Source organism: Platichthys flesus, chromosome 9 (assembly GCF_949316205.1).
Source record: "Platichthys flesus chromosome 9, fPlaFle2.1, whole genome shotgun sequence".
Taxonomy (NCBI): domain Eukaryota; kingdom Metazoa; phylum Chordata; class Actinopteri; order Pleuronectiformes; family Pleuronectidae; genus Platichthys; species Platichthys flesus.
This window is the reverse complement of record NC_084953.1, coordinates 21363055-21389080: the sequence shown is the minus strand read 5'-3', so window position 1 is coordinate 21389080 and position 26026 is coordinate 21363055. Positions and strand designations below refer to the sequence as shown.

At 39.9% G+C, this 26026-nt stretch overlaps 2 protein-coding genes across 2 annotated transcripts in view; one reads left to right on the top strand and one right to left on the bottom strand.

Annotated features, from left to right (window-relative positions):
• Positions 1-18088, bottom strand: part of gabrb3 (gamma-aminobutyric acid type A receptor subunit beta3) — a 46327-nt gene extending 28239 nt beyond the window's left edge. The window contains exon 1 of the mRNA XM_062396167.1: positions 17884-18088. Within this exon, the coding sequence (XP_062252151.1) occupies positions 17884-17978 (95 nt within the window). The 5' untranslated portion in view covers positions 17979-18088. The remainder of the gene's footprint in view (positions 1-17883) is intronic.
• Positions 1119-25500, top strand: gabra5 (gamma-aminobutyric acid type A receptor subunit alpha5). The gene is made up of 10 exons (XM_062396168.1): positions 1119-1475; positions 2726-2810; positions 3017-3141; positions 5206-5273; positions 5491-5711; positions 9295-9377; positions 16751-16894; positions 18927-19079; positions 20404-20615; positions 22764-25500. The coding sequence occupies exons 2-10, from the start codon at positions 2728-2730 to the stop codon at positions 23052-23054; spliced, it is 1380 nt and encodes a 459-aa protein (XP_062252152.1). The 5' UTR covers positions 1119-1475; positions 2726-2727; the 3' UTR covers positions 23055-25500.
• Positions 25501-26026: the final 526 nt, after the last annotated feature.

Below are 26026 nucleotides of genomic sequence, written 5' to 3'. Positions count from 1 at the left end.
AATAAAATCCCTTTCTGTAATTTACTCAGTTGGAAGTGAGTTTATAGTAACCCTGGTGGAAGTGAATGGATTAATGTTGAAGAGTGGAGTTTTGTCTGTGCTGCTCGCAGACGCGTGTGTCAGTTAGTCTTTTACTTAAAAATCAGGACTTTTTTTTCAGGTATGTGTCCTACTTAAGACAACACTGGAGTAGGTCGACCCGACAAAAATGGAAAAAAATATGGTTGACTAAGAGGCACCCATCCGTCTTTGGCTCCAATGTCTGAAATCAGGATCACCGCAAATACTCCATAAATGTACAATCCATCGTCATTGCATTTCATGTAAAAACATACATACTTTCCATAGCCTGCCTGAGATTTGCAACTACCATCATCTCAAAGGAAATTGATGTGAGCTTATTCACCAAAAATTGCCCCATGTTGCAAATATTCCTGTTGTGCATTAAACTGACATCACAGTCCACTCAGAGGTCACATGGATACAAAGAAAAAGGTTGAGGATTATTTGCAGGGTTTACTTAAAAATTCACCAGTTTTTTAATTATATTTTTAGCCTTTTGGAATAATTACTCATGTTTGGAAACGCTGCTGGCCCTATTTTAGTTTGAAACTCCAGGGCTGTGTTCTAGTCTGGACGGGCAGAAACTGTGATGTTTGGAAACAATGACGTAGACACTCACTACCCATTGCTGATTGGGTCTTTTCAGTCAATGGCAAATGTTTTTCTTTTACAGCTTTTAATACAATAGTATGGATGTACCCTCTCGTCCCAAACCCTAGTTTGAGAACCACTGTTGTAAAATACACATACAAACTGAAGAACCACAACTGTTTATCACTATAAAATGACTTTGATAAGTGCCTAGTGTTACCAGAGTCAAGTCTATAAATTGTTTGTAGTGATGTAATATATTGATAAACCATTATCATTAAAACTTCTAAAGGGTTTGTGTTGATGCGAGCATCCCTCCTTTGGCTGGCATTATACTTTATTCTTTTCTTCCCTCTCTCTCTCATCACAACCCTCCTCCTCTCTCTCCCTTCTCGCCATCTCTCCTCAGCATCTCTCCCTCTCTCTCTCTGACCACACATCCTCCTGCTTCTCACCACACTGCTCGCTCCCCTTTTTAATTCCCACCAGCGTATTTGTACTGTACTTCGAACACTGAGTTGGATTTTTGTTCCAAAGGATGGTCAGTCAGCACCAGTGTCTTTGGGAGGACTCGGGTTTTTCTCTGCCAACCTTTTAGTCGCCGAAAGTGAAACTAGTCCACATCTTTTTTTCTTCTTCTTTTTCTCCATCACCTCCTCCCTCCTTCACTGTCTCTCCAGTGTTACGCGGCCACTGTGCGCGGATGGATGTGACGCGCTGCTGAATAGATGCCCGCTGCTGAAACTGTGCGATCTGCGTGCGAGACCTTCAGTATCTGCTGGAGCAGCTGGGAGAAGTTGGACTGCGCATCGTCTTGTGTGGTAAGATTTGACAACTGCGGCTCCACGCCGGTGCGGCAAGGCGCGTTGGCGGCACAGACCAGTACTGTACACTGGGAGATGTAGTGGGACGTGTGGGCACCAGAGGAGAGTAGACTACAGGGAAAAGCATAACCCCCGAGATCTGCTGCTTCTCCTGCTGCTGCTGGAGAGACAGACTCGTGGAGAAGCGTGGCCGGTGGTGAGGAGAAGAGCAGAGGTACTGAAAGAGGGTGTGTGTTTTTTTTAGGGGGTGTGGGCGCGTAGGAGTCGTGCACGATGCTGGTGCAGGGTGCGCACAGTCACAGCAACAACACCGAGAGGGATCCACTGTATGTGTGGAGTCCGGCTGCGGTGCAGGGAGGACTGCGGGAGTACAGGGGTGCTGGTGTAGAGGATCTCAGAGAGGGGTGCAGATCCTAGATTTCATAGATGTGTGTGTGTGTGTGTGTGTGTGTGTGTGTGTGTGTGTGTGTGTGTGTGTGTGTGTGTGTGTGTGTGTGTGTCTGTGTGTGTGTGTGTGTGTTTGTGTGTGTGTGTGTGTGTGCGTGTGTGCGTTTGTTTGTGCGTGTGTGTGTGTGTATGCGTGAGGCGTTTTCACACACGCGTTATGCTTTTATGGTGGAAAACACAGCGCATGCAGCTCAGCCTGTGTCCTGCCAGAGGTGATCAAGTTGTGGAGGAGGAAGATCAGTGGGGTTGAGGAGAGGGTCTGTAATGGGAGGGGGTCCAGCACAGAGCGAAAGAGAGGACACAGTATTTGAGAGTCTTAGATGAAGAAAGGGAACTCAGTACTTTGCATGATCAGTTTTATTATTTTATTATTTAGACAAGCAGGCCAGATGTTGTGTTTAGAAAAGTGAATGGCACTTTTGGGTGCACAGGCGTTGCTGCATTTGAGTGATTGTAATAGAATTCCCTTTTCTTTCCATTTTGTAGTGAAAAAAACTGATTTAATAACCCTGGAGTGCAGCTGAGTATTTGCCATGCCAATGAATCCCTGCAATAACTTATAGTTACATTTTAGGCTACAATAATGATAAATATAGCGTCTGTTATTTGACATGTTTATAGATACTTTATTCTTTAGTTTGTACAGTGTAGCTGCTGGGGCAAGATATGATTGACAGAAATGTAGAGTTTTTATATTGTTAAATTCAGTCAAATCTGCTTTGTTTTATAGATGCAAACTGTCAGTATTGCTTGTGCCACTGTTAATACACAATCTTGAGAGTGAGGACATCTCCTTTCAGGAATGGGTGATGGAATGTGCTACAGCTCTGCAATGAGGAGTCTGTGGGTCTTTGTCTTGCTTGCGAGCATCACCTGCCGTCTGAGGTAAGGAACTGACTCAACACTTCATAAAGGCACGTTCTGAATTATTCACCTCTGAGGAAATGTGAAACACTTTTTTAACATTCGCTCGGATGATGAATTACGGTTGTAAAAAATGAATTCCGGTTTTCTGAGGCGACACTGAGTTATTTCTTATTTTAAGTTTCTTTCCCCTCATCTCCTAAATGATCATTTGCTCTTGTGTGCAGCCTCTCGCAGGATGTAACTGGAACTCCCACAGAGGCAGAATTAAACGACAACATCACCATCTTCACCCGCATTCTGGACGGACTGCTGGATGGTTATGACAACAGACTCCGCCCTGGACTGGGAGGTAAGCCCAGTGCATAGAGAAGCTTCCACACCTCTGTCACTGAGGTAATTAATGCAGCCACAAATATGCTAGGTGAGAACTGATGATGGCGTTGTGACAGTGTCTTGGACATCTCTCTCTCTAGTCTAATACACAGAATACAGAAAGCTCTAAATGAGAGAGGGACGCCTCAGCGTGAAAGATTACCGTCCTCACAGAGAACAAGGCTCCGCACTGCAACATCTGGCATCTGTCCGTGTTCATCAAGTCCTCCACAAATGATCAGCTGCGTAGGCCTCCTCTAAGTATGATTTAATGGCACTGCGAGTGCCCGCCGAAGCACATAGGTGTGACCTTGAGAAAGCCATTACTGCTCTCAATAAAAAAACAGCTCCATTGTTCTCAGCAGATTCAGGCCCGCGTGGGCGAGAGCAGAAAAGTTCTCACTGATTCTGGTCAACACATTAAGTAGCCGAGAAAGCGTTTCTGTTCTGCAGCTCTGTTGTTTTACAGTGTTGCATAAAACTACACTCTGCCTGTATCACACTGGTCCTGCAGATGTTTGTCCGGAGCTTCAGGGGCTGCACCGATAGATTCAGGGTGTACGATTCAAGTCGGATGCATCCAGAGTGACGCAGTGTATACAAAAGACAGTACAAATGTATAGTGTGATTACAATATATTCCAAATGCATTTTATTTCTGTATTCATATGTTCTAATCTATACATTTTAGTAAAAAAAAAAAAAATGTATCTCGTTTCATGTCAAAACACTCCACTAGGAGTCACCAAAGTTTAATCTAAGTCTTCTTAGAGTATTGGGACTTGAAATAACTTTAATGCTATGCAGAAGAAGTCCCTTTATATCTAAAATATTATATTATTATATCTCATCATTTTTTACCTAAAATGTACTGCTACTAAAAGGAGAATAAAATTTATTAAACTGTAAATCTAATATATCTCAGCCTTGGAATACAGTATGTTAAAAAGTACATTGAATCACTTACATTCATCTGTCACATTATCGGATTCACTGCGACTGTATTATGGATCATTGTTATTGATTCACTTCTCTATCTAACTGAACATAACATAGCTTCAGCAGGGAAAGTGTGGTTGAAAATGTCACCACATCAGCAGTGTCAGTGCTGGCACAGTGCAAAGTATGTGTATGTTGTGCAGTATTTAATGTAAAGTATCACAATCTGAGCCTGGAAGTCACATGTGATCAGCAATGGTAGTCAAGCTTTCAAAATTCAAGCTCAGTCAGTCAGTTTGCATCAGTTACTGCATCAGTAACTGATGCAAACTTGAGCTGGGGCCTGTTATGAGTAAAGATTTCACAAAAGCACAAAGGCAGGTACATAAGGTGCAAATGAAAACATTCCCTCGTCTGCATTTGTTTATGATCTGTTGGTTAGTTGGTTTACTTTCACATTGCGAGATAGGACACTTTTAATATTTTGGTGGATTTCTCAGTGAATAATGAGTTAGTCTTTTTAAAACTAATCAAGCACATTTAGGGAACTGGTATCTGTCAGTGTGTGCAATGTGGCGCTGCTTGATTGACTTGGGCTGTTGGGCCTACAGATTAACTGGCTTACAGATGAAGCAGTTGGCCGACAGGCAGGCACATGCCATGTAAAGACACACCAAACATTAGGGGGGGAAATACAAGGAAAGTGGGGAACAGATGAAAACGAATACGACTACAGACTTAACACAAAACGGACACAGGGAAAACTAACTCAAACTCGAAATGTCATGAGTTCCTGTCATTCAGCAAATAAGTCAGAGACTGATATTTTCTTAGGAAAACTCAAATGCAATTGTCACCAATTCAATACATGAATTACATCAGTACTGTATATGTAGCCCCCCTATCAATGGTATAATATGTTTTGAAGCCACACACTGTAGTTGCCAACAAGAGGATCAGTAGGTTTGATGCTGCTGATGCGTTACAGATATAGACACTATCACAGCGTCTCTGGGTGTACCAAGTTCAGAACAAACATTTGGCTCACTGTAATACACCAACCAAAATAAAAGGGCTTACTGTACTCACTCTGTTTTTTACAGAAAAGGTGACGGAGATCAAAACCAACATCTTTGTTACAAGTTTCGGTCCAGTGTCTGACACTGAAATGGTGAGAACCTTCTTCTGTGAGAATTAAGCCACATTTTCTGCAGCGTGTGAAAGAGTCAGTTGTAACATAAAATGCATATTATGTACTGATACTGTGTTGTTTTTAGATTCCTTGTTCTCCTAAAATGAGGCTCCACGAACATACTACAAAGAGAAGAGCATAATTTACATTTATGTGGCTGACCCTTTAAATATGTGTCGATTGTGTTATCTTATAGGAATACACTATTGACGTATTTTTCCGCCAAAGCTGGAAGGATGAGAGACTATGTTTTAAAGGCCCGATGGAGAGGCTTTCCCTGAATAATCTCCTGGCCAGTAACATCTGGACCCCCGACACCTTCTTCCTCAATGGCAAGAAATCCATCGCCCATAACATGACGACACCCAACAAACTGCTGCGGCTCCAAGATGACGGAACACTCCTCTACACCATGAGGTAAGCTGTTCCCAGGTTGATCTTTAATCCTGCTTCGGCGACAGCGGGATAAACTGGTTTTTGCTAATCAGACTAACTGAGTCATGAGACCTGACTAGTGCTGTTTAGAAGTGTTGTGTAATCCAATAAGAGCTGCAGCCTCACCAATGCAATTTCCTGTATGTGCAAATATACATGGCAATAAAAAGAATTCTGATTCTGATTCTGATTCTGAGAATGGACTAAAACCTCCACCGGTATGTAATACTTCTATAACCATGTTTTTTTAAGAACCCTGGTGCACTTACATATCTCACACACTCATACTATACGCCTCAATGGTGCATTGATGCGTCATCATGTTGTCCCCACACTGTATACTGGTGGTCAGAGGAACCTGAAATGTTTGCTTCCACCCAGTACTCTGACGCAGGAAAGTGGAGGTTTCACTCCTCACATCACAGAAAACCTGCATGACCTATTTGGCTTCTGAATGTTCCTCAACTCAGTCATAGTCTCCTTTTTTTTTTTTAAAGCTCTGGAGCTACTTATTCCTTGTAATCAGTGATTCCTCCTCAAACAGTTCTACAATATACTGGTACCTTTTTATTGCTTTATTGCTGGATGTTGTGTGCACAGCCTTTTCTAAACAGCCTATGGTGCAGAAAGAAGGTAGACGACTGTGTGTACATCCTACCTGGTGTATCTTCAGTGAATATATATTTTTATGAATTGAGACTTAATCTGATTTAATGTTCACGCGTGTAGTTTATACATCAATTTGAAAGATTTGAATGAATTGCAGAAAGTAAAACGATCAGCTCCTGCAATACCTGGGAATTATAATACAATTAATAATTGACAGAGATTTTGACCGGCTGTTTGACCCAGTCACCGACTGCTGCTGTAGTTTATCCGAGGACATAGATTAGGATTGAGGTCTCACTGATTAATATTGAACATATAGTATGTCCAAATCACACCAGATTTGAGACTGCCCTTCCCTGGGCCATACATATGCAGAGACAGAAAAACACAAGAGAAATTAAATTTTTTTGCTTATCTGCACTCTTTGATGTTAACTGTGGAAGCCAAATGAGAGAAAATAAAACATTCCATTCGATGGAAAGTGATACTACATCTCAGAAGGAATCATCTAATTTACATCCACTTCCAGTGCAGTGCTGGATCATCATCTTATCAGGACAATAAATCCTCTAAATCAAATATTAACAAAGGAAGTTGGAGGAAATGGAGATGGCTGCAAGTCAAAAATGACTATTGATCCACCGACTTCGAAATTGCTTCAAATCTACGGCTCATTTTCAAACACTGCGAGCCATTAGAAATGGGTTCACGATGGCCCGTTAATGCGTTTGTGTTCTGGGAACAAGGTTTTAGAGTAACATTTTCTGCATACATAACTGTGCAGTGCCCTAGCTTGTGTACCATGAAGTAATCTCTGAGAGGAAAGACGTAGTTTTCATCAAAGCATTGCACGCCTCGCATGCAGTGTATTTATAGTAGTACACAGCAGATAACAATCATTTCCTATTTATCTAAAGCATAACATGAAGCAGTGTACAGAAGTCTCCCTCTTTTGTTCCAATGGGTTATTCATCTGTGTGTCTGCAAGTTCCTTATGGGTCATTATGATTTATTACAAAGTCAGTACCCTATACATTTGACTAATTAAAGCCATTCAGCGAGGCCCATTTACTTCAAAGTCCCTTATTGGATATTAGTCATGCTCAGGAATATTTTAGAGCTCTGTGCAGCTAGAGGAACCTAGATGACCAGGATATCAGATGGTAGATCGGCACTTAGATAATAACACTTTGTCTTATCTCAAATAAATTCTAAATAACCGCTTCTACTCTACTTCCAATGACAAAATAAAGACATTTGTCTATAAAATCAGTTAAAAATTGCCATGCCCACATTGATTCTTAGGTGTCACCAACAATCCAAAAACCAAAACGTGCTGAGGTTACGATTAAAAACAGAGAAAAACAGTAAATTATTACATGTGAGAAGCAATAAGTTAATCAATAATCAACTAATTATACCCTGATGTAGACATACAACATGTTCTTCAACTGGGAATCAAAGTTCCAATATACAATAGACAACACCAGAAATGTCCCTGTTAAGCTCCACTAGGAGTTGATATATGATGAAACTCACCGAATTAACCATTTAACAAAACAATAATGAGCTTGGTAATATAACACATTCAGTCCAGCCTCAGTATTTCTATTCTTCTTTTCACTATTTACATTTGAAGGTCAGTGTGTGTTGTTGTGTTGCATTTTTTCACAGCTCAGCCAGCAGGTGGCCATTCAGTTACTGATGTCCCACTTCTGTGGTCCATTTAGATTTCATGTATGCAGAGTATATTTGCTTAAATTAGAGGTAGAGGACATACTGTGCGCTTTAGATTAAAACAGCAATAGCACAATATTAACTATATATACACAAGAAAACACCCTGCATTCAAAATTGTACTTAATTTTGTTGAGTGTCCAAATGAAAACGATTCAATATGCAGCATGATTTCTTTAAAGGTGATGTATTATTATAGTAGACAATTATTTGATTCATCAATAAGCCGATCTGCAGAAAATAACTAGTGTGTAAATCGCTTATTGCTTCAGTGAAACAATGAGACGTGATCAATGATGCTTCTCCAGCCTCTTGAATTAAACACTTTTCAAACAAATCAAGACGTTTGGCTCTTCAAAGTTCTGACTATTTCTATGTGTCATAAAAGAAACAACTATTTCAAAAAAAGAAATCAGGTGATTTTTGATTTAACGATCATGAAAACATTTGAAAACATCAACTAGTTGCAGCTCTGATTCTTAAGTATCTTGATTTGGTATATTTTGTTCCCCTCCTATTTCAACCTGGCAGAGTTACATCTTGGATTCCTGCTACAATCTGATACAAAGTTCTGTAGTTTTGAATGGAGCTTGGCTGCAGAGCTTAAGATCAGTTTTTAAAGGAGAGATTTTAATGATTTGTGTTCAGTGTCATACTCCTATTGTCTCCTGGAATTAGTAGGTATTTGTATACATGTTCATAGTGACAGTAGCTCTGACTGTTATGAGTGTGGCCAGCAGAGGGCAGCATCAGATAAGGTTGTGTAGTTCACGTTTGCCTGTGCGGAAGCTCAGCATTTACACGTCTTCATAACTGTATGGGTATGTTTGTTCTCGGTTTTGTTTTCAGTAAAACTTTATTTCAATTTCTGAAAATAGGTTGCAGCCACACTGCATACAATAAAGCTAAAATATTTAAATGATTCTCAAGCTTCTTTTTCCAGATAAAATTGTGTAATTTGTATTAAATTGGCATCACTATGGCTCCCTCTGGTGGCTCAGCTGCTCACTGTGCTGTGCTGGGAAAAGTTGAAGTCAGCTGTTAAATATATTAGTAACACTGTGCTTTTTATCTCCATATACCAAACATAGCTGAACCTACACAACAAACAAGTATTCATTTAAAAAGATATGAAGGATGAAAACGATCATTTTTGAAACTGGTGATGGTAATGATGATGACATATTCAATTTGTTTTCTGCACAACTTCTCTTTTCAGACTGACGATATCAGCAGAATGCCCCATGCAGCTGGAGGACTTCCCAATGGACGCCCATGCTTGTCCCCTTAAATTTGGAAGCTGTGAGTAAACATGTCTCTAAATAACTGACACAGTGTGGGTAAAATTAAATAATGCAGGAAAAGTTACAGTGTTAATGTGTCATATGGTTGAGCTGCACATCATTGACACAAGAGCAAAGTCTTAAAGCATGTGAGGTCATCAGTGAGAGAAGTCACCTATAGGTTTGGCATGGCATCAGCTGCAGTGTCATTAGCCATGCAGGGGACACAGGGACGTATGGACCGTTGTGTGTCGGACAGCCTGTGTCCCTCAGGTGCAAAGCTATTGTTGTGGCAGAGCCGGAGATAGCCATGTAGACACGGACACACTGCTCCTGATTACACCATTAATCATCGTGTCAGGGCTGCTCCCCTGCATCTTTCACTGCCTCAGCTACATTTAATGGGAAATATTGGAAACACACACTTACACACAAACCATTTACCACCAAGGTAAGATTTAGAAATCCAATCCCACACCTCCCACATGCTCAGCTAAAACCCTCTTGTGGCTTGTGCCCAGCCCTCTAAGCTAGTTAGGTTTCCTCCCACAGCTCCAGCGGTACAAAAATATCTGATGAGCTCCTGTCATGTAAGCTTAAGATTAGTATTTAAGGTATCCCCTGACGCTGATGTATGGAGGGTTGGTTCCGGCCTATTTGGACTCACAGGCAGCACAGCGAATGTGTCATGACATTTAGCCATTCCCACGCCCCCTTTGGTCACCTCCAGCCCAAGCTGATGGTGTTAATCAGAAACCATGACCACATTCCACCTGACACCGAGCGCTCTTTGTCCGTAAACTTATCTGGTAGCTCAGAAAGAGAGAACCTGCCTGCAGTCTTCACCTGGTTTCCGGCACATACAGTGATGGAGATCACAGTTTGCTGAGAAACTTCAGTACAACTGTATTTATCCAATTGTTTGCAACAGCTACATCACAGACAATTAACAGGTGAAAAAAGGAAACACACAAAGTGCATTTCCATCTGTTTATCTGCAAATTTTCAATTTATGACAAAACCAACATTAAGGTTAGTAAAGTAAGGGTTGGTAAGCAATATGCTGTAAAGTGCAGTGAAAAGAGACTTATCAAATAAATACGGAAGATGGAACATATGGACAGGAATGCAAATTGATTTCCATTTTCTTTATAAGCACACTTATATGCTATATATGTTAACCAGTAGAAAGTTTCAGAATTCTCTCCCCAGCTGTCGTTCAAATGTACATTATTCAATGTATCAGTGTTGCTGAAATTAAATCACAGAAAATAAACCATTTTAAAAAAAGGATTCATTTATCATTCATCTTTTTGTTGATTTGAGCTCATCCTGGAACCAAATATATTCATAAAAAAAAATGTACACCATGGAAACGAAAGAACATTTATTGCCGCAGAAGTTCATATGAATGTTGTACACTATTAGTTTGCTTCGCCTTCATTATTCATTATAAACAGTGAGGCTCAGGTCACTGGGCTGCTCTTCATCATGTGAAGCCTGATACACACTAAACTTCCTACAGGACAATATTATCCTCATGCATCAGATGGTGTAGAAATAAGTTAAATAAGAACACTTTACTTTACTTAAACTGCTGATTTACGATAAATTTAAATTGTAATAAATATATTAATAAACTAGAATGTCACTCAGTAGTGTCCCCTTATGAAACTGCATTTAAATTGGCTGGTCCTAATTTTTATGTGGAACTAATCCAAATTGAACATGCTCATGAATATGAATCCTCTGAATATGATTTTTCTTTAAGATCCTTTAATTATTCCCTGAGAAGTCAATGCAAACATAGAATCTCGCAATATTAAAGAAAGTGAAAAAAATCTGAAAAGAAAAAGTCGGTCTGCACCTCCAGAAAAGTTGGAGTTTTACCTAATCCTGATAACAAACTAACAATCAAATAACCTCATGGAGATAATACATTTAAATATTACAAATATATACTATAGTATGAAAAGTCCTTCAAAAAGTGTTTCTATGACGTGAACGTGAATATTCTCTCTTCTCTCCATCTGCAGTGGAGGTGAGTTGGTCGCTAACGGAAGAATAAGAAGCACTTTGTTGACCAGACAACTTTGAAATCCTAATGTGAAAGTAAAAATATATCCCATGTAGGGTTATAAACTGGAAAAGTTACAGTGGTGCAATATATCCTGTTTTCTCCGACTCCATTAACCCTAGCTAATCCTCTGACCTAATGGACAGCACTCACCCCCGAGCTGGAGGCTTTCAGAGCTCCGGTAGACCTGCCCTTTGCCGTTGTGTTAATCACCTCTCATGGACTGAGCTCGCTCTCTGCTACATGATTATTCCACTGGAGCTCCAAACTGAAACCAACTGTATCCTTGGCTCAATTAAGAGGAATAAAAATGGATATAGTGTTTCAATGACATGAAAAACGATTTTGCTGCTATTAAGTATTGGAAAAGCTAAAGCTACATAGCCAGGTCTATATAAGGTTTAACAGATTTAAGGGCACAGAAAGTGACTTAAGTGAAGAAAACAAAATATGGAGACGGGCCGTCAATGGCAGCTGGTTGGACATCTGTGTGCAGTGTTTGGCACCGAAAAACGAAAAATACAAGAAAAAGAACTGTCACGACAGAAGAGATGCTATCAGAATAGCTTAAAGATTTTTGCTACATGATCTGGAGATAAGCCAAAATAGTTTTAAATAAAAACAATTGTCGGTATGCAACATCTGGTTAATGACACCTCACCCTAATTGGTTATTGTAGGTTTCCGCTCAGTAGGCCTTTGCTCTTCCTGTCACAGGACTTCATGTCAAAATCAGGGAGACTGATCCACTTGGTAACATTACGTCTGTAAATCCCTCGCACTACAGGAGCATTTCAGTAGATTCATAAAGTCTGTTTATTGCTGGATTGTGTTGTTATAGAGTTGTTTTGTAAGCAGGTAGCTGCCAAGCTAACATTAACCATCTTGTGGTTGTAGCTTCGTGTGCAGACATGAGAGTGATATCAGTCTGTTCATCTAATTCTCAACAATAAAGAGAATGAAAATATTTTGCAAAAGGAACAATATCCAACCGACTGACAACACGGGGAAGGCTTTAAAAATGGGGGCAGGATGAGTTGGTTAGTTTATTTACTTATATTGTTAAAAGCTCAATTTGTGGACTTTTGTTCCACGAAGTAGACACAGACCTTAACAGTGGAACATCATGCAGCACTTCCTGTGTACAGTATAGGTGTCATGTAAAGTCTCACTGTGTTTCTGATTCTGATTATAAGTCATGCTAACGTTAGATGTTCACTTCACAACACTTTCAAACACATGCAGCTGCTGATATGTGAGCTGAGGTCTGAGAAAGACACAATAAATTTAGGAATTTTTAAATAATGATAGAACTGATAGATAGTAGAGAAGTGGATTATCCCTGCATGTGTGGTTAAAAGGTAACTTTGGACCTGCAGTTCGCTTGCTTCGCCTTCCAGCTTAATAGAAGGTTAACAATTCACCCAAATTAATTGAGAATCAGTTCTAGGATGTGACTACATGGCCTACTTCAAAGTTCAGCTCAAGACTCGTCACAGCAATGACAGCCCATCATCGTTGTCTGTGAGAACAAACACAACATGTCCGGAAATACGATTTATAGTGCAATGTCAAAGCTAGAATCTAAAGGTTCTTTTAGGAGATTTGGATTTTTTAAAGAAGGACATGTGTCCTGCAGAATGCTTTTGTTATGTTCATGTGACAATCAGATTGTGTGTGTGAGGGAGTCTTTCACATTTCTGTAAAGGATAGTTTCACAATTTAACAAAGCAAGGGATGTGTACACATACGTTTTTCTTTTCAGTACTCACTCAAGAAACAGACGTCAAGAGTTTGGTACCATTAAGCATAAAGACTAGAAATGGAAAACAACCGGCCTGGCTCAGTTTAAAGGTAGAAATCCACCAGCACGTCTAAAGCTCACAAATCCACATGCTACAGGTCATTTGTTTTATCCAAACATAATATTGGGCAACTTTACAGACAGGGGTTTGGCCGTTCAGTTTGAGCTCTTCAGATCTGAGATGCTCAATTGTCTCATTAATATTACCTGTGTTTTTTTCTTAGATTGTCTCATGTCAATACTGAAAGAAATCTTACTCTCATATGGATTAACTACCTGAGTAAATAAAGGTGATATTGATATTTAAATCAATCAAAAACAACAGAATGCAGTCTCTAAAGAAAATAATGGCTACTTTAATACATAATGCATATGTTTTGCTTTTATACATAGTGTGTAGTCATGAGGTTGAGCTCCCTGAAGTGTTCATCTGCACACAAAATAATTTGGGGGTTTAATGGTGATAAAGTTGTGATGTATATTTATTTCTTATTTATACGTCACAATAACTTAAGTTTGCTCACAACGCCTGCAGATGTGAGTGTTCTCCCGAACATTTTTTTTTTTTATTTCATAGCTCCATCGTCACTTGTACAAAGACGTGTTTGAGACAATGAGGAGTGTCTTTGAGACAATAATCCACAGACTGGTTGGCTGGGGTCAATCTAAATTGCTGTGAAGTCTTCCAACACCACAATTGCTGGCTTAAGGCAATGCTGTTTGATTGGACACTGCAGTGCAGTGCACTGAGAAAGACACACACAGATTTATTGCAGCTACAGTACAGCGTGTGCAGTTTGTGCGTCTCTGTGAGCAAGTGGGGCGTTTTTTTTGCATTTTGCACTGTTTGCTGGTCTTCTAAATCAACATGAATAAATTAACACATGTTCTTATTCAGCCTGTATTTGAAATTACATTAAAGCAGAAGATCTTCATCCTGTCGGTGTACTAGCAGCTCGTCTAAAAAGTTTCCTCCTGACCCTTTGAGCAAACTTCAAATCTGTCAAAATGTGCCAACCTTCACACATAAGATGCCATTAGTAACATCTGCGAATTGTGGTACACTCAGAGTGATTACATCAGATCCGCTCTTAACAGTGACACCAACTTAATCTCTGTGTAATGAAGCAAAGTGGGTGAAAGGTCAAGTGTTGTATCACAGCCATACAACATCTTTTAGCAACATCTGAGAAGATGGAGGAGAATGGAATATCACCAACGTGGGAATGATTTAGAATATTTGTGGGGAACAATGTTAGAGAAGTAGAGAACTTATCATGATGGAGAATAAGTAATTAGAGGAAACCAAGGTTTAAAACACCTTAATATACAGTGCCTGAACAGAACCAGACCAAATGTATTCTTCAGGAATAAGGCTGATGTTGATTTATCTTTTAGTTTTTGGTCAATAAAGTCCAGCAGAGACCAAAACCAACAATGAGTTTTTCAAACAAACAAGTGTAGCCAAAAATTGTTTGTGACCACATAACAGTTGCACAAAGTGACTATATATATGTGTTCAATATCCCCCACTCGTTCACTTCCCCCTACTCACTATATAAGAACTTCTGTAAAGGACTTTACAATTTAATCTGCATCAGAACGCTTTGGGACATTTATATACTTATACTAAAAATGTTTATTTTACTGTCTGTCCTCACGGTGATTCATATTTTCCTGAATAAGAAAGAGTATAGATGCCAAAGAGAAGAGGCTGAGACATGCTGCCCTCCATCCTCTCATCTCTCCGCCATTTTTTCCCTGACAACCACGCAAGCGCAATGCATGATGGTATATATTGCTCGCTTAGTGACCATCAGATTTACACTACATATCACAATGTATTTTGGGATACAATGAGTCCACTATATAGGGTATAAAAATGTCACTCAACAGTCAGACAGCAATACATTACTCACTATATATTAAGTGAGTGATATCGAACACAGCCATTGACTTTTGGAGAAGATTTGATGCAAGTTTTTTTCACCTTCTTTAACATTGTGACAGAGGGCATCATGTGACATTTATGTGAATTTTTCGATGATGTAGTGCAGAGATAGTGACCGAAAATAGACGTGTGGAAAGTGCAAATAACGCTTGGTGTCGATATGGATAAGGACCTGGATGTATCTGAGTTAAATACATGTGGCACATCAGTAGATGTAGAAATAAATGACCTGTGAGAGTGTATCTGCCAGAGTTCAGAGGTGGAGCCCGCAGCTGTAAACTAACATGACTATAAATGTAAAATTTCATTCACATAACATGTAATTTGTCAAACTCATCTTTTCCTCAGAGGAAGCAACAACAAAAGCTCACAGCGAACATGAACATAATAAAATGAACATGCACCGAGGCTGGAGGGCATTAACTTGGATTTTATTACTTGTTGCTACTGCTGTCTAAACGTGTGTGGGAACACATAGTCAGTGTGTGTGTTTTTGTTTTTTTTTGTACATCAGGAGCAACTTCAAGGTGCTGCTCAAGAGCACTTTGACACACAAACACATGGATGTGTGTGGGACAATAAATGTATCTTATCTTATGTAGAGTGATATATATATTTATATATATACGAAACCTGGAACTGAAACATCAACCTTACTTCTCCATCTATTGCCACCCATGTGGCTCCTATCTGTGAGGCAAAGTTAAAGAAAGTGATTTCAGTGGCTGTTATTAATGGTCCATATTTCAGTATGGGACCTATTTACACTGGATCTTTCTCTTTACATTAAATGTCCATACTATAACTATATATTACAATAATATTAATATTTTGCACAGAGCCACAACAAATATTGATGTATGAACATCTTGTGGTCATTTGTAATAGCTACTGTACAGCCTTGTGCTCAATTCAGAATATCTAGATAGTTTATTGTTGATAAATATTAAGATTATCTTTATTATTAATGAATTGCTATTTTTTTGGAGAAAAAGTGAGATTGGTGCATCCTCATCATTTTTTTTACTCGCATTTTGCACATTTTTAAAAGCCATAGGTCAGCTGTTGGCTAGGGTATTAATGAAGATGTATTAATCTGCACCTCTTTAACATATATGCATCCATTATCTATACCACTTATCCTTTGAGTGTCTCAAGGGGAGCAGGAGCCAATCCCTGCTGACATTGGGCGAGAGGTGGGGTACAACAGTACAGGTTGCCAGCGAATCACAGGGCCAGCATGCAGAGACAAAAAACCATTCACACTCATACCTACAGACAAATTACCAGTAAGAGTTTCCCCAGTCTGCAAGTCTTTAGACTGTTGGAGGAAGCTGGCCTAACAGGAAAAAACTTCTTGCATCATGCAAACAAGGGGATTCTAACCAAGAGCAAAAGTGCTACCCACTGTGCCCTTGTGCCCCCCTTATCCGCTCATATCAAAAGATAAATTAAGAGATTAAAACAGAAATTTAAACACATTTTTAACAGCAGGCTTTAGATAAATATTACATTTTTTCTAATTTGTGTTAATTAGAAAAATTCTGTGTTGTTTTGTCAGATGCTTATCCAGTGTCAGAGGTGGTCTACACGTGGACACAGGGAGCAGCCAAATCTGTGGTGGTGGCCGAGGAAGGGTCTCGGCTCAATCAGTACCATCTGATTGGTCAGACTGCAGGGACGGAGGACATCTACACCAGCAGAGGTACAGTGAAGTGAGACTGACTCACAAACAGTGGCTTCAGGCAGCTGCAGGGATGTTAAGTCCCTGTTTCCACCCCATTTTGCAGCTCTGTGTTATTACGGCGTGGGCCAACCAAAGATGTTATGAGAAGAAAATGTTTTCAAATCAAGCGGGATAGAGACAATGAATGAATCCCAAGGATTTCAGAATGCCTCCCACACATAGCCAGCTGTCTCTGGGGCTGCCAAGAGAGGATAGTTGCTTGGGGGGGGGGTGGGCAAAAAAAAAATCACTTATCCATGGTCTGAGCCATTGGGTCTGTAGGGTTAATCCGTACGCAGGCCCATCAGTTGTGCTTTTACTGAGTGACGTCATAGCTCAGGGAGTGGCTGCTCCGGCGGAGACACGGATAGAAGGGGGGGGGGGGGGGGCAGCATCTGCTGAATTCTGTTATGTAAAGAAGTATGATAATACATTTATGATGCGTGTTGGGATTGACTTTATTACATGGGAGGTGTTCATATAGCTGTACTTTATGCTGTGTTGCTTCATCCTGCCTGAGAAAGATGGTGTTGACACTGGATAATGTAACATTAACCGTTAAGTATTTCTACGCAGCGGGAGAATTCTGAGCTCATGCTGTTGAAACATCCCGACTCCAAACGCTTAACGACTTCAGATTAGCACATAGGATGCTAACTCTGTCCCCACCCATCAGAGTTCAGACCAGTTAAAGAGGTTGACACACAGAGCCTGCACGGCCTTGATTAGCATTGCTAATCTGAGGTGCAAACCCTCTTTAACGAGCCAAGAATAGCTCTGCAAAGTGCCCACAGAGGGCGAGGCTGACCTTTGACCCCGCAGGTTAAGATGAAGAGGCTGAAGCTACAGTGACAGGAATTGAATTGATGATAGCCAAACCTTGTTATTTCATTACATTACCAAATCAGCGCTTTCAGATCAAAATAGAAAGCGGCAAAGCTCAACAGATGGTTACGATCTGTACTCACCAGTTGACCAACATCGCTGCATTGTTCTCTGCTATGAACGGCAGTTCCCCACAGGCACTCCCAAAACTGAGCAGTAAAATAATCCACAACCGCATTTTTTCACGCCTCAGAGATTTCCATCCACTTTGAAGCCCAGCAGGCGGTCAGATCAGAGTGGGGTTAACCCGGTCGTGCCACCACAGTGCAGGGCTGCTGGATAGTAGTCCTTGGAGCAAAGGCGACACAGGTGTCCTTTTTATTAAGGACATGTTGCTTGTCGTCGCATCGCACAGACCATCCAAACTTTTTCTCCGGTCCCTCTCAACTCCCATCCGCTTCAGTCATCTGTGCATCTGCTTGTAATCACCGCTTATCCAGGTCTGTTTTAGTGCTCAAGCTCAGGCAAGGCAAGGATGTATGTCCCCAATCAAGTGTGGCCTGGCCTGACAGAATGGGATGGACTGTCTGCTGCGCACACACATACACACAAACACACACACACACACAAACACACACATACACACGCATAGAAAGAGAGAGAGGCAGAGACAGAGGGTGGCCGAGAGAGAGCTAGAGAGATATACAGGATGCAGATTGTGACAAGGGATTAGTGAGACAGAAAAATCCGATTTTGCCAGGAGAAAGCAGCAGTCATCTGTGGATTTTCTATAGTTTATCAGACTCAATGGCTCGACAGGATTTTTGAGAGAAAAAAATCCTTCAAATGCAATCTTCAGTTGGTTAACAGGATATGATGATTTCTCCATCAACCTGTTTTTCAAAAATTTTGCTCTCACTCTCATATTTGTAGTCTGGCATAGAGGTTGTCAAATTAAGTTTATACTTGCTGCTATGCAAACAGCTGCTGACTAAAGTAGATAAAAACACACCCCGAAAACACAGATTTGTTTATAAGAACGAGCTGAAGCCACATTGTTTTAAAAAGGAAATGTTCATTAGATATTATTTTCTCCAATGTTACTCCCTGCTATTTTTGTTGAAATTGAGAATTTGGATGACATTGTCAGAAAAGTAAAAGGCACACACTCTGCTGTTTTTCGCAGGTCAATACACCGTGATGATGGCTCACTTTTACCTGAAGAGGAAGATCGGTTACTTTGTCATCCAGACCTACATGCCTTGCTTCATGACCGTCATCCTGTCCCAGGTTTCCTTTTGGCTCAACAGGGAGTCTGTTCCAGCACGGACTGTCTTTGGTGAGTTTTTAAACCACAGACACATTATTAATTTTTTTTACTTTTTTGTTCATTGCCGGTAAAAATCTCACTACCGTGAGCATCTCGGACTAAAACAAGCCACACCTTCCTTCTCCCTTAGTCTCAGTCAGTTAAGTGTTTACCCATACAGTCTTTGGGATTTGTGAATCTCTGTGAAAAGCAGCAGAATGGATAAGTACGGCTGAATGAAGTTGGAAATGGATCCATTGAGACTATCATCCATCCCCGTGTTAGTGCTCCTATCAGTGTCTGAGCCTCTGCGACACCCTCTGATCACTTAATGTGAGTTTTAAAAACTTATTTCGGAGTCACTCTCCCAGAGTCTAGCATACTCTCAGTCGGCCTGCTGGCGGCTATTCGCTATAGTTATCAAGGCTAGCATTGTTAACATAGCTGTGCTGGAGGTAACCCTTAGACTGTAAGATTGATGACATGACAGGTCCTCAGAAGTGCCAATGTGTCTAGATTGTCATCTGTTGGCTGGCTGCAGTACAGGTCACAAATGCTGCCTTATCCATGTCAGTGAAAGGGATATGGACCAAACCAAAGTTGAAGAAAAGGTTAAATAATTTTTTTTTAAAGATGGTTTGCCATTGTAGGTCGTAGAAAGTTTTTTTTAGTTAGTTTGGCTTTTCTTAGTTATTTGATCCAAGTTAAACATTGTGATTGAAAACCGAGACCGACTTGCAATTGGTCAATTATCAGAGTGAATGTATTTGTGGGACCTTGTTAACGTCCCCCAATCGCTACAATGCAAGCTCTGACTCCAAATGTGCAAGATGTCAGAGTTTGTATCCGGGATATTTTGGGCTGATTTCTGGATGGTGGTAACGAGTGTACACGTCCATCTTTTGTGCAGTCTATAGCATAGGCTATAGGCGTTTTTTTTGGGGGGGGGGTTTCACAGCCCGGTAGTGGGCAGGGGACAGGTGTGTTTAGAGTATTTGTGCGTGTTTACAGGAGATGTCCCAGCACAGAAGGAAGGACTCACAATCACAGGAACGAGTACCCAGAGCTTTAATCAAAAGAACAGAGCTCAGTTCACAAAATACCATATCCTCTATATCTTAACAATGACAATAGCATCTGGTTACATTATTAAATGTTAAAAATCTCCTATGTAACATTTGAATTTTGCCCTGAAATATATTTCAATAAAAATACAAATTAAAAACATGCATTGCCTGATATTTTATGATCCGTCTATAATGCGTTGAAATGTGCCTCACTATAATTTTATCTGTTGGAACATCAGAATTGTGAGTCTAGTTAGAAAAACTGATCCAGTTTTCCTTCCCACCAGGTGTGACCACAGTGCTCACTATGACAACTCTCAGCATCAGTGCTCGAAACTCGCTGCCTAAAGTGGCTTATGCTACAGCCATGGACTGGTTCATCGCTGTCTGCTATGCCTTTGTCTTCTCTGCACTCATTGAATTTGCAACAGTCAACTATTTCACCAAGAGGAGCTGGGCCTGGGATGGAAAAAAGGCAATGGAAGCCCAACAACCCAAGGTATTTTCTATTGGTGTGTGTGTCAGTGAGTGAGTGAGTGAGTTAATGAGTGGTTCTCCTATTGGATAAAATGCTCCAATGGTCTCCAGCTAGTCGCTGACTCTATGTACTCTTTGGTGCTGCAGATACAGTACAGTTGTTTTTACCAGAATTAAAAAGTGAAGTTGCTGCTAAATGCTTCACTGTGTTCACTAGCTGTTTACACACTTTGTTCTTTTGCAGTTTGGTACTTGGCAAGTACCTTATATTTGGTTTATCAGAGTTTTGCATGGTGCAATGGTTGGCACTGTCAGGGCCGTGGGCCAGGGCCTTGCTTTGTGGAGTCTGTTTTGCTCTGCCTGTGCCTGCATGGCTTTTCTCCAGGTACTGCGGCTCCCTTACACCATCTAAAGATATGCAGGTTAAGTTAACTGAGGACTCTTAATAACCTGAAGGTTTTAATGTGAGCTTGAATGGTTGTTTGTCTCTATATGCCAGCCCTGCGATAGACTGTTGAACCATCCATAGTTTACCCCGCCTCTCCAACCCTGCTACTCTAAAAGGATAAGCGATACAGGTTACTGGTTGGTTGGTTGGACAGATGGAGAGGTTCTTCATTGAAAACAGCTGCCTGCTGCAGCTTAAATGAGGTTGAATAGAATGTAGAGACAGAACCACAACATTCAAGTTGCAGGCTGTAAAACTATAAAACAATGATCTACAAAAGCTAAACAGCTCCCATAAACTGATTGTGACAGTAGAGTTGGGTGAAAAGTCTGTGTGGGCTCATATAAGCAGCTGCATTTTTGACCAGTGCAGCTTAAATTTGGACAAACTGAAGAAACCTTTGTCACAATTGCAAAATATGGAACCCTCTTCAAGAGCTGAGGTCCAGTGTCTGTGACAGGAAGCCCCACATTTACATCCACAACCAGGGACATTATTGTATTAGTGAATCACTCAGCAGCTCATCCCAACAACAGTCAATGACACACAAATATTGTTGTAGCACAATCAGTTAACAACACAGCGACAGGCTTTGTTACTTTCTTCACTGTGTTACTTCCCGATAGTAAAAGAGTGGTGGTAGTAGGGTTGCAAAATTCCGGGGGAATATACGGGAATATACGGGAATATACAGGAATTTTGTGGGTAATTTATACTAATTGTATTAACCTTGTCATATACAGACATAAATATAAACATTTGTTTTGTAATAGGCTGATTTGAGCCCTGAGGAAACTTTGGGCACTTGACTATATGCTTCTGGATCCGTGTCATTCTTAACATAGGTCTTTGCAAATGTACACAGCCTTTTCTTCTACATTGGCTGGGGTGAAATGTCTCCACACATGCGATAGTGCACGTGCAATTGTTCTCTAGAATAAGATGAGAAAAAAGCTTGTAAAAAAACACTAATGCAATGCCAGAGATATAAATAGTAGGCCAAACAATTGGAATTGTCTTTTCAAATATTTTACAATTGATGGATACATGAATAGAAAGAGGCTAGATGGACAGATGAGCAATCCTCAATCAGCATGTTAATATATTTCCCCCAGTAATATCATCAAAACTTACCTGACTAGATCTGCACACTACAGCAGGCCTCAATAGCCCTGCTGTAGTGTGCAGGATGCTGGGAATTATCTGTGCATGTGATGGAAGAATGCACAGTGGAGGGTTGAAATTCAACGTGCAGCATGTGCTGCATTCCATACATCTTTAAAATAGGGTTTTGAATGATGTTTTTATAGCTCAGCGTTTAATTTGCGTATATATATATTTTTCAAATATTCCAAAAATTCCCAAGCTGAATATTCCCATGGAAGTTTTCCGGAAAGTTTCCGGAAAGTTTCCGCCCCTTTGCAACCCTAGTTGGGAGGCGACGAAAGGAGGAGGAGTGAAAACTTTTATGTAAAGTGAGAGATAAATTGGGCAGAGTGTAGAAGTTAAAAATGGTGGATCAATTAATTCACTGCTGAGTGTGCTGGTGTTGTGGCAGAATGCCAGTTCATTATTGCCCAAGCACATTGATCCCTACTTTCAAATACCTTTCACTGGCCAGCTTTTATTATCTTATTCATTTAATTCATTGAATGTGCATCACTGCTTTTGTTCACAGTTGTTTGTACCTAAGCTAAATCAATGTTTTTTTTTCCTCTGCAGAAAAAAGACCCTTTGGCTCTGTCTAAAAAGCCAAACAACACATGCTCAGCCGGTGTGAATTATACCACCAACCTTACAAAGGACACATCTATCTCCACCATTTCAAATAGTACAGCTGTTCAGCTCAAACCCTCTGAAACCAAGGCCCCAGACCCCAAAAAGACTTACAACAGCGTGAGCAAGATTGACAAGATGTCCAGGATAGTATTTCCAGTCCTGTTTGGGACTTTCAACCTGGTGTACTGGGCCACTTACCTTAATAGAGAACCAGTAATCAAAGGGGCTATGTAAGCTCTGCGATGCCAGGCACTTAGTCCTTGTATCATAGATGTGTTTTCTTAGGTCATTGGGTTACATGGCATGTCTGTTGCTTCAGGAAGATGTTGCCATGTTTGCCTTAGAATTGTACAGATAGGATACACAACATTTCCTCACAATTTTTTGTTAATCTCATTTTAGACCACAGTCACAGATTTAGGTTCTGTCAAATTCAGATACATTTTTAAGTTAAGCATTTGGCATAATATTTTTTCCTTGAGTCTACAGTAGATGATGGTAAACAAGGCCAAATGCTATGCAAAAACAATATTTGTACTGTTACTCAAAACTGGCTTTTATCTTTGTAACTCTTACTTTGTTACTAATGGGCTGGAGGTCCAGGAATGCAAGGCTGGGCCCAGGCACATGGAACTTTGCTTCCTTGTTAAAAGCAGTTGAATAGCCATGCTAAATGTGTTGCCTTCAGAGTGTGATAACTAATTATGAATGCACTGAAATCTCCTGCAATTCATTTTCAGAAGTTTTAAACTTTCATTATATTTGCCATGATAAAGTACAAATGCTTTTTGCTCACCTTTTGCTACTTCTCTGAATCTAGAATGGCTAGTTTTCAATTAATATTGTTTTTCTGTTTATTGTAGAGATGGCCAGACTTCAAGCTAAAGGGATAATGGCAGCTTATGTTTCTATGTTAAGAATGTATGTACGTTTGGTTGTAGTTGAAGAAACATGTACTTGTATATATGCCCTGCTTTTAGAAAAGCACCACTAAGCCAGTAAAGTTAGATTCAATGTTATGCGTATACAGCAACCCAGTTTTACTCTAGTCTAGTGCGTCATTGACTGGATGTTGATAAAAAAGAGCAGACTAGCTTAAGCTTTAGCAACTTTGAAAGGATATATGATGCTTTTTAAAACATTTTATTTTATAGATAAGTTTGTTTCTATGAGCTTTTATGACAACTTGCAAATATACTTGATACACAATGTTTCTGTCATAATGAACTTATGTGGTTAAGAGATTGACCTGAGCTGAACAGGTTATCAGTCTTATCACAGACAAAAAGTCACAATGACTGAATTTAAATGTTTATCATTTCAAACAATGTTAAGGTTGCTAAATTTAGGGTTTCAGGCTAAAGTGTAAGATCAAATATTGATTATCAATTTATCAATGAAGACCACTTTTTTAAAAGATTAGATTGACACTTGGAGAAATGCGCTTATTCAGTTCTTTCCAGGAGTGAGAGGAGAATATTGAAACCACTCATATGTCTGTGCTGTAAATCTGAAGCCATGGGTAGTAGCTGGTTAGCTTAGCTGAGCATTAAGACTTGAATAAAGGTTAGTCCATTGAAGGAGCCAATTTTCTAAATATGCATATTCTTTATTTCCTGAGAGATAAATAAGAAGAACGATAGAATCATGTTGATGAACAATAAATATAACAATGCTCAGCTTATCATGAAGAAAAGAGGGAGTGGCCATCTCAGACAAAAAGACTTGCACCACTGCTCAACATTTAACGCTAACATAGCATTAGCTTGAATGCTATCAAACAGTTATACTATATTTTGAACTTGTATTAAACTAAGAAAAAACTGCCGGTAACAAACACAACTTGTTTTTTATTTTATTTCAGTTATTGTTTCAATTTAGGTCAGAATAAGTTCTGTTATTATTGACTTTTACCTTGGAGAGACGGTTTCCTCCATCTTAAATTCTTCATGCTGAGATAAGACAACTGCTTTTAGCCCCTAGCTTTAGTGCACAGATGTGAGAGTGGTTAGTATGACTTTGCTTGAAACAAATTGAAACTCGTTAAGTCAAGCCTTTTGCATGATTGTCAGAGCGATGACTGCATGCACAACTTACACCTGGGCAGAGTTAGCTTCGCTGTCTTCATAGTTCTCCGAGATTGACATTTCAAATCTCTTGTCTGTGTGGCTCTATGAACAACTGACATATGAGCATGATCTACTCATGTGACTTTATGCCTTCTGTGTGGCCTGCCACAATTCAATACATCTATGGTGCACACCAGTTGTATTATATTATGATTATTACATTTAAGGGAATTTTAGTTTGAGGCTGTTCTTTAAATGCAAATTTCTCAAGCAATAAATAATGCTCATATGAATAATGACTTTTTTTGAGGTAATATGTTCTCATTTGACCTTCCTTTTATTGATGTCTTTTTCCAGATTTGATCCTTTTGGCAATAGTCTTTTTCTATCTATGGTAACACTCTGATTCAATTGAGCCCTTCCCTCTTTGGAAGCACAGTTCTCTTTGACCATATTCTTTGTTTTTTTTAAATGTATCTCATCTTATTTAAATTGTGTCTTTTTATGTAAAAAGCCGTGCTGACAAATGGGTTTGATTGAAACCTTAACGCCTGTTTCTTTCTGAATTGTTATGCATACCGGATTCCAAATAAAGCTTTTGATGACTCCGTTTGTCGACTACTATCCTGGTGATTAGGATGAAATTTAGGCTGGGGAGGGTAACGTTGTAAACATTATATCATAATAATTGTCACCAGTTAAGAATGTTACTTTTCTCTCCTGTGTGATGTCAGACAAATGCACACAGTATAATTCAGTAGATAGTGCATGGATCTAGAGTACAGGTCATATCTATATACATTTATGCGGTGGATGTGATAAAACACTGGCTTAATCTTGCTTGATGGAACAACGGTCAGCGCGTGCTGTTTCTCCTTTGATTATACACATGCACATCCAGATCATGCTGCCTCTGCAGTTGGTGGATGGTTAAATCCATCTTGGGGGTCTCTGTGGCAGTAACATCTGGCTCACAGCTGTTTGTCAAGGATTTAGCTCCATTTAAGTTGCTTTTTCCATTCAGCATGTCCATACTCTACACCAAATTAAGCTGTCACTGATGGAACCAAATGACATCAATCATAGTATATAGCTTGAGAAGCAGAGATGGGCTACAGTATATACTGATGGAGAGGA

Coding starts and splice junctions, on each gene's coding strand:
- gabra5 (XM_062396168.1), top strand. CDS start 2,728: ATGGGTGATGGAATGTGCTACAGCTCTGCAATGAGGAGTCTGTGGGTC. Junction 5,712..9,294: donor ACACTCCTCTACACCATGAG/GTAAGCTGTTCC, acceptor TTCTCTTTTCAG/ACTGACGATATCAGCAGAAT. Junction 16,895..18,926: donor GGACATCTACACCAGCAGAG/GTACAGTGAAGT, acceptor TGTTTTTCGCAG/GTCAATACACCGTGATGATG.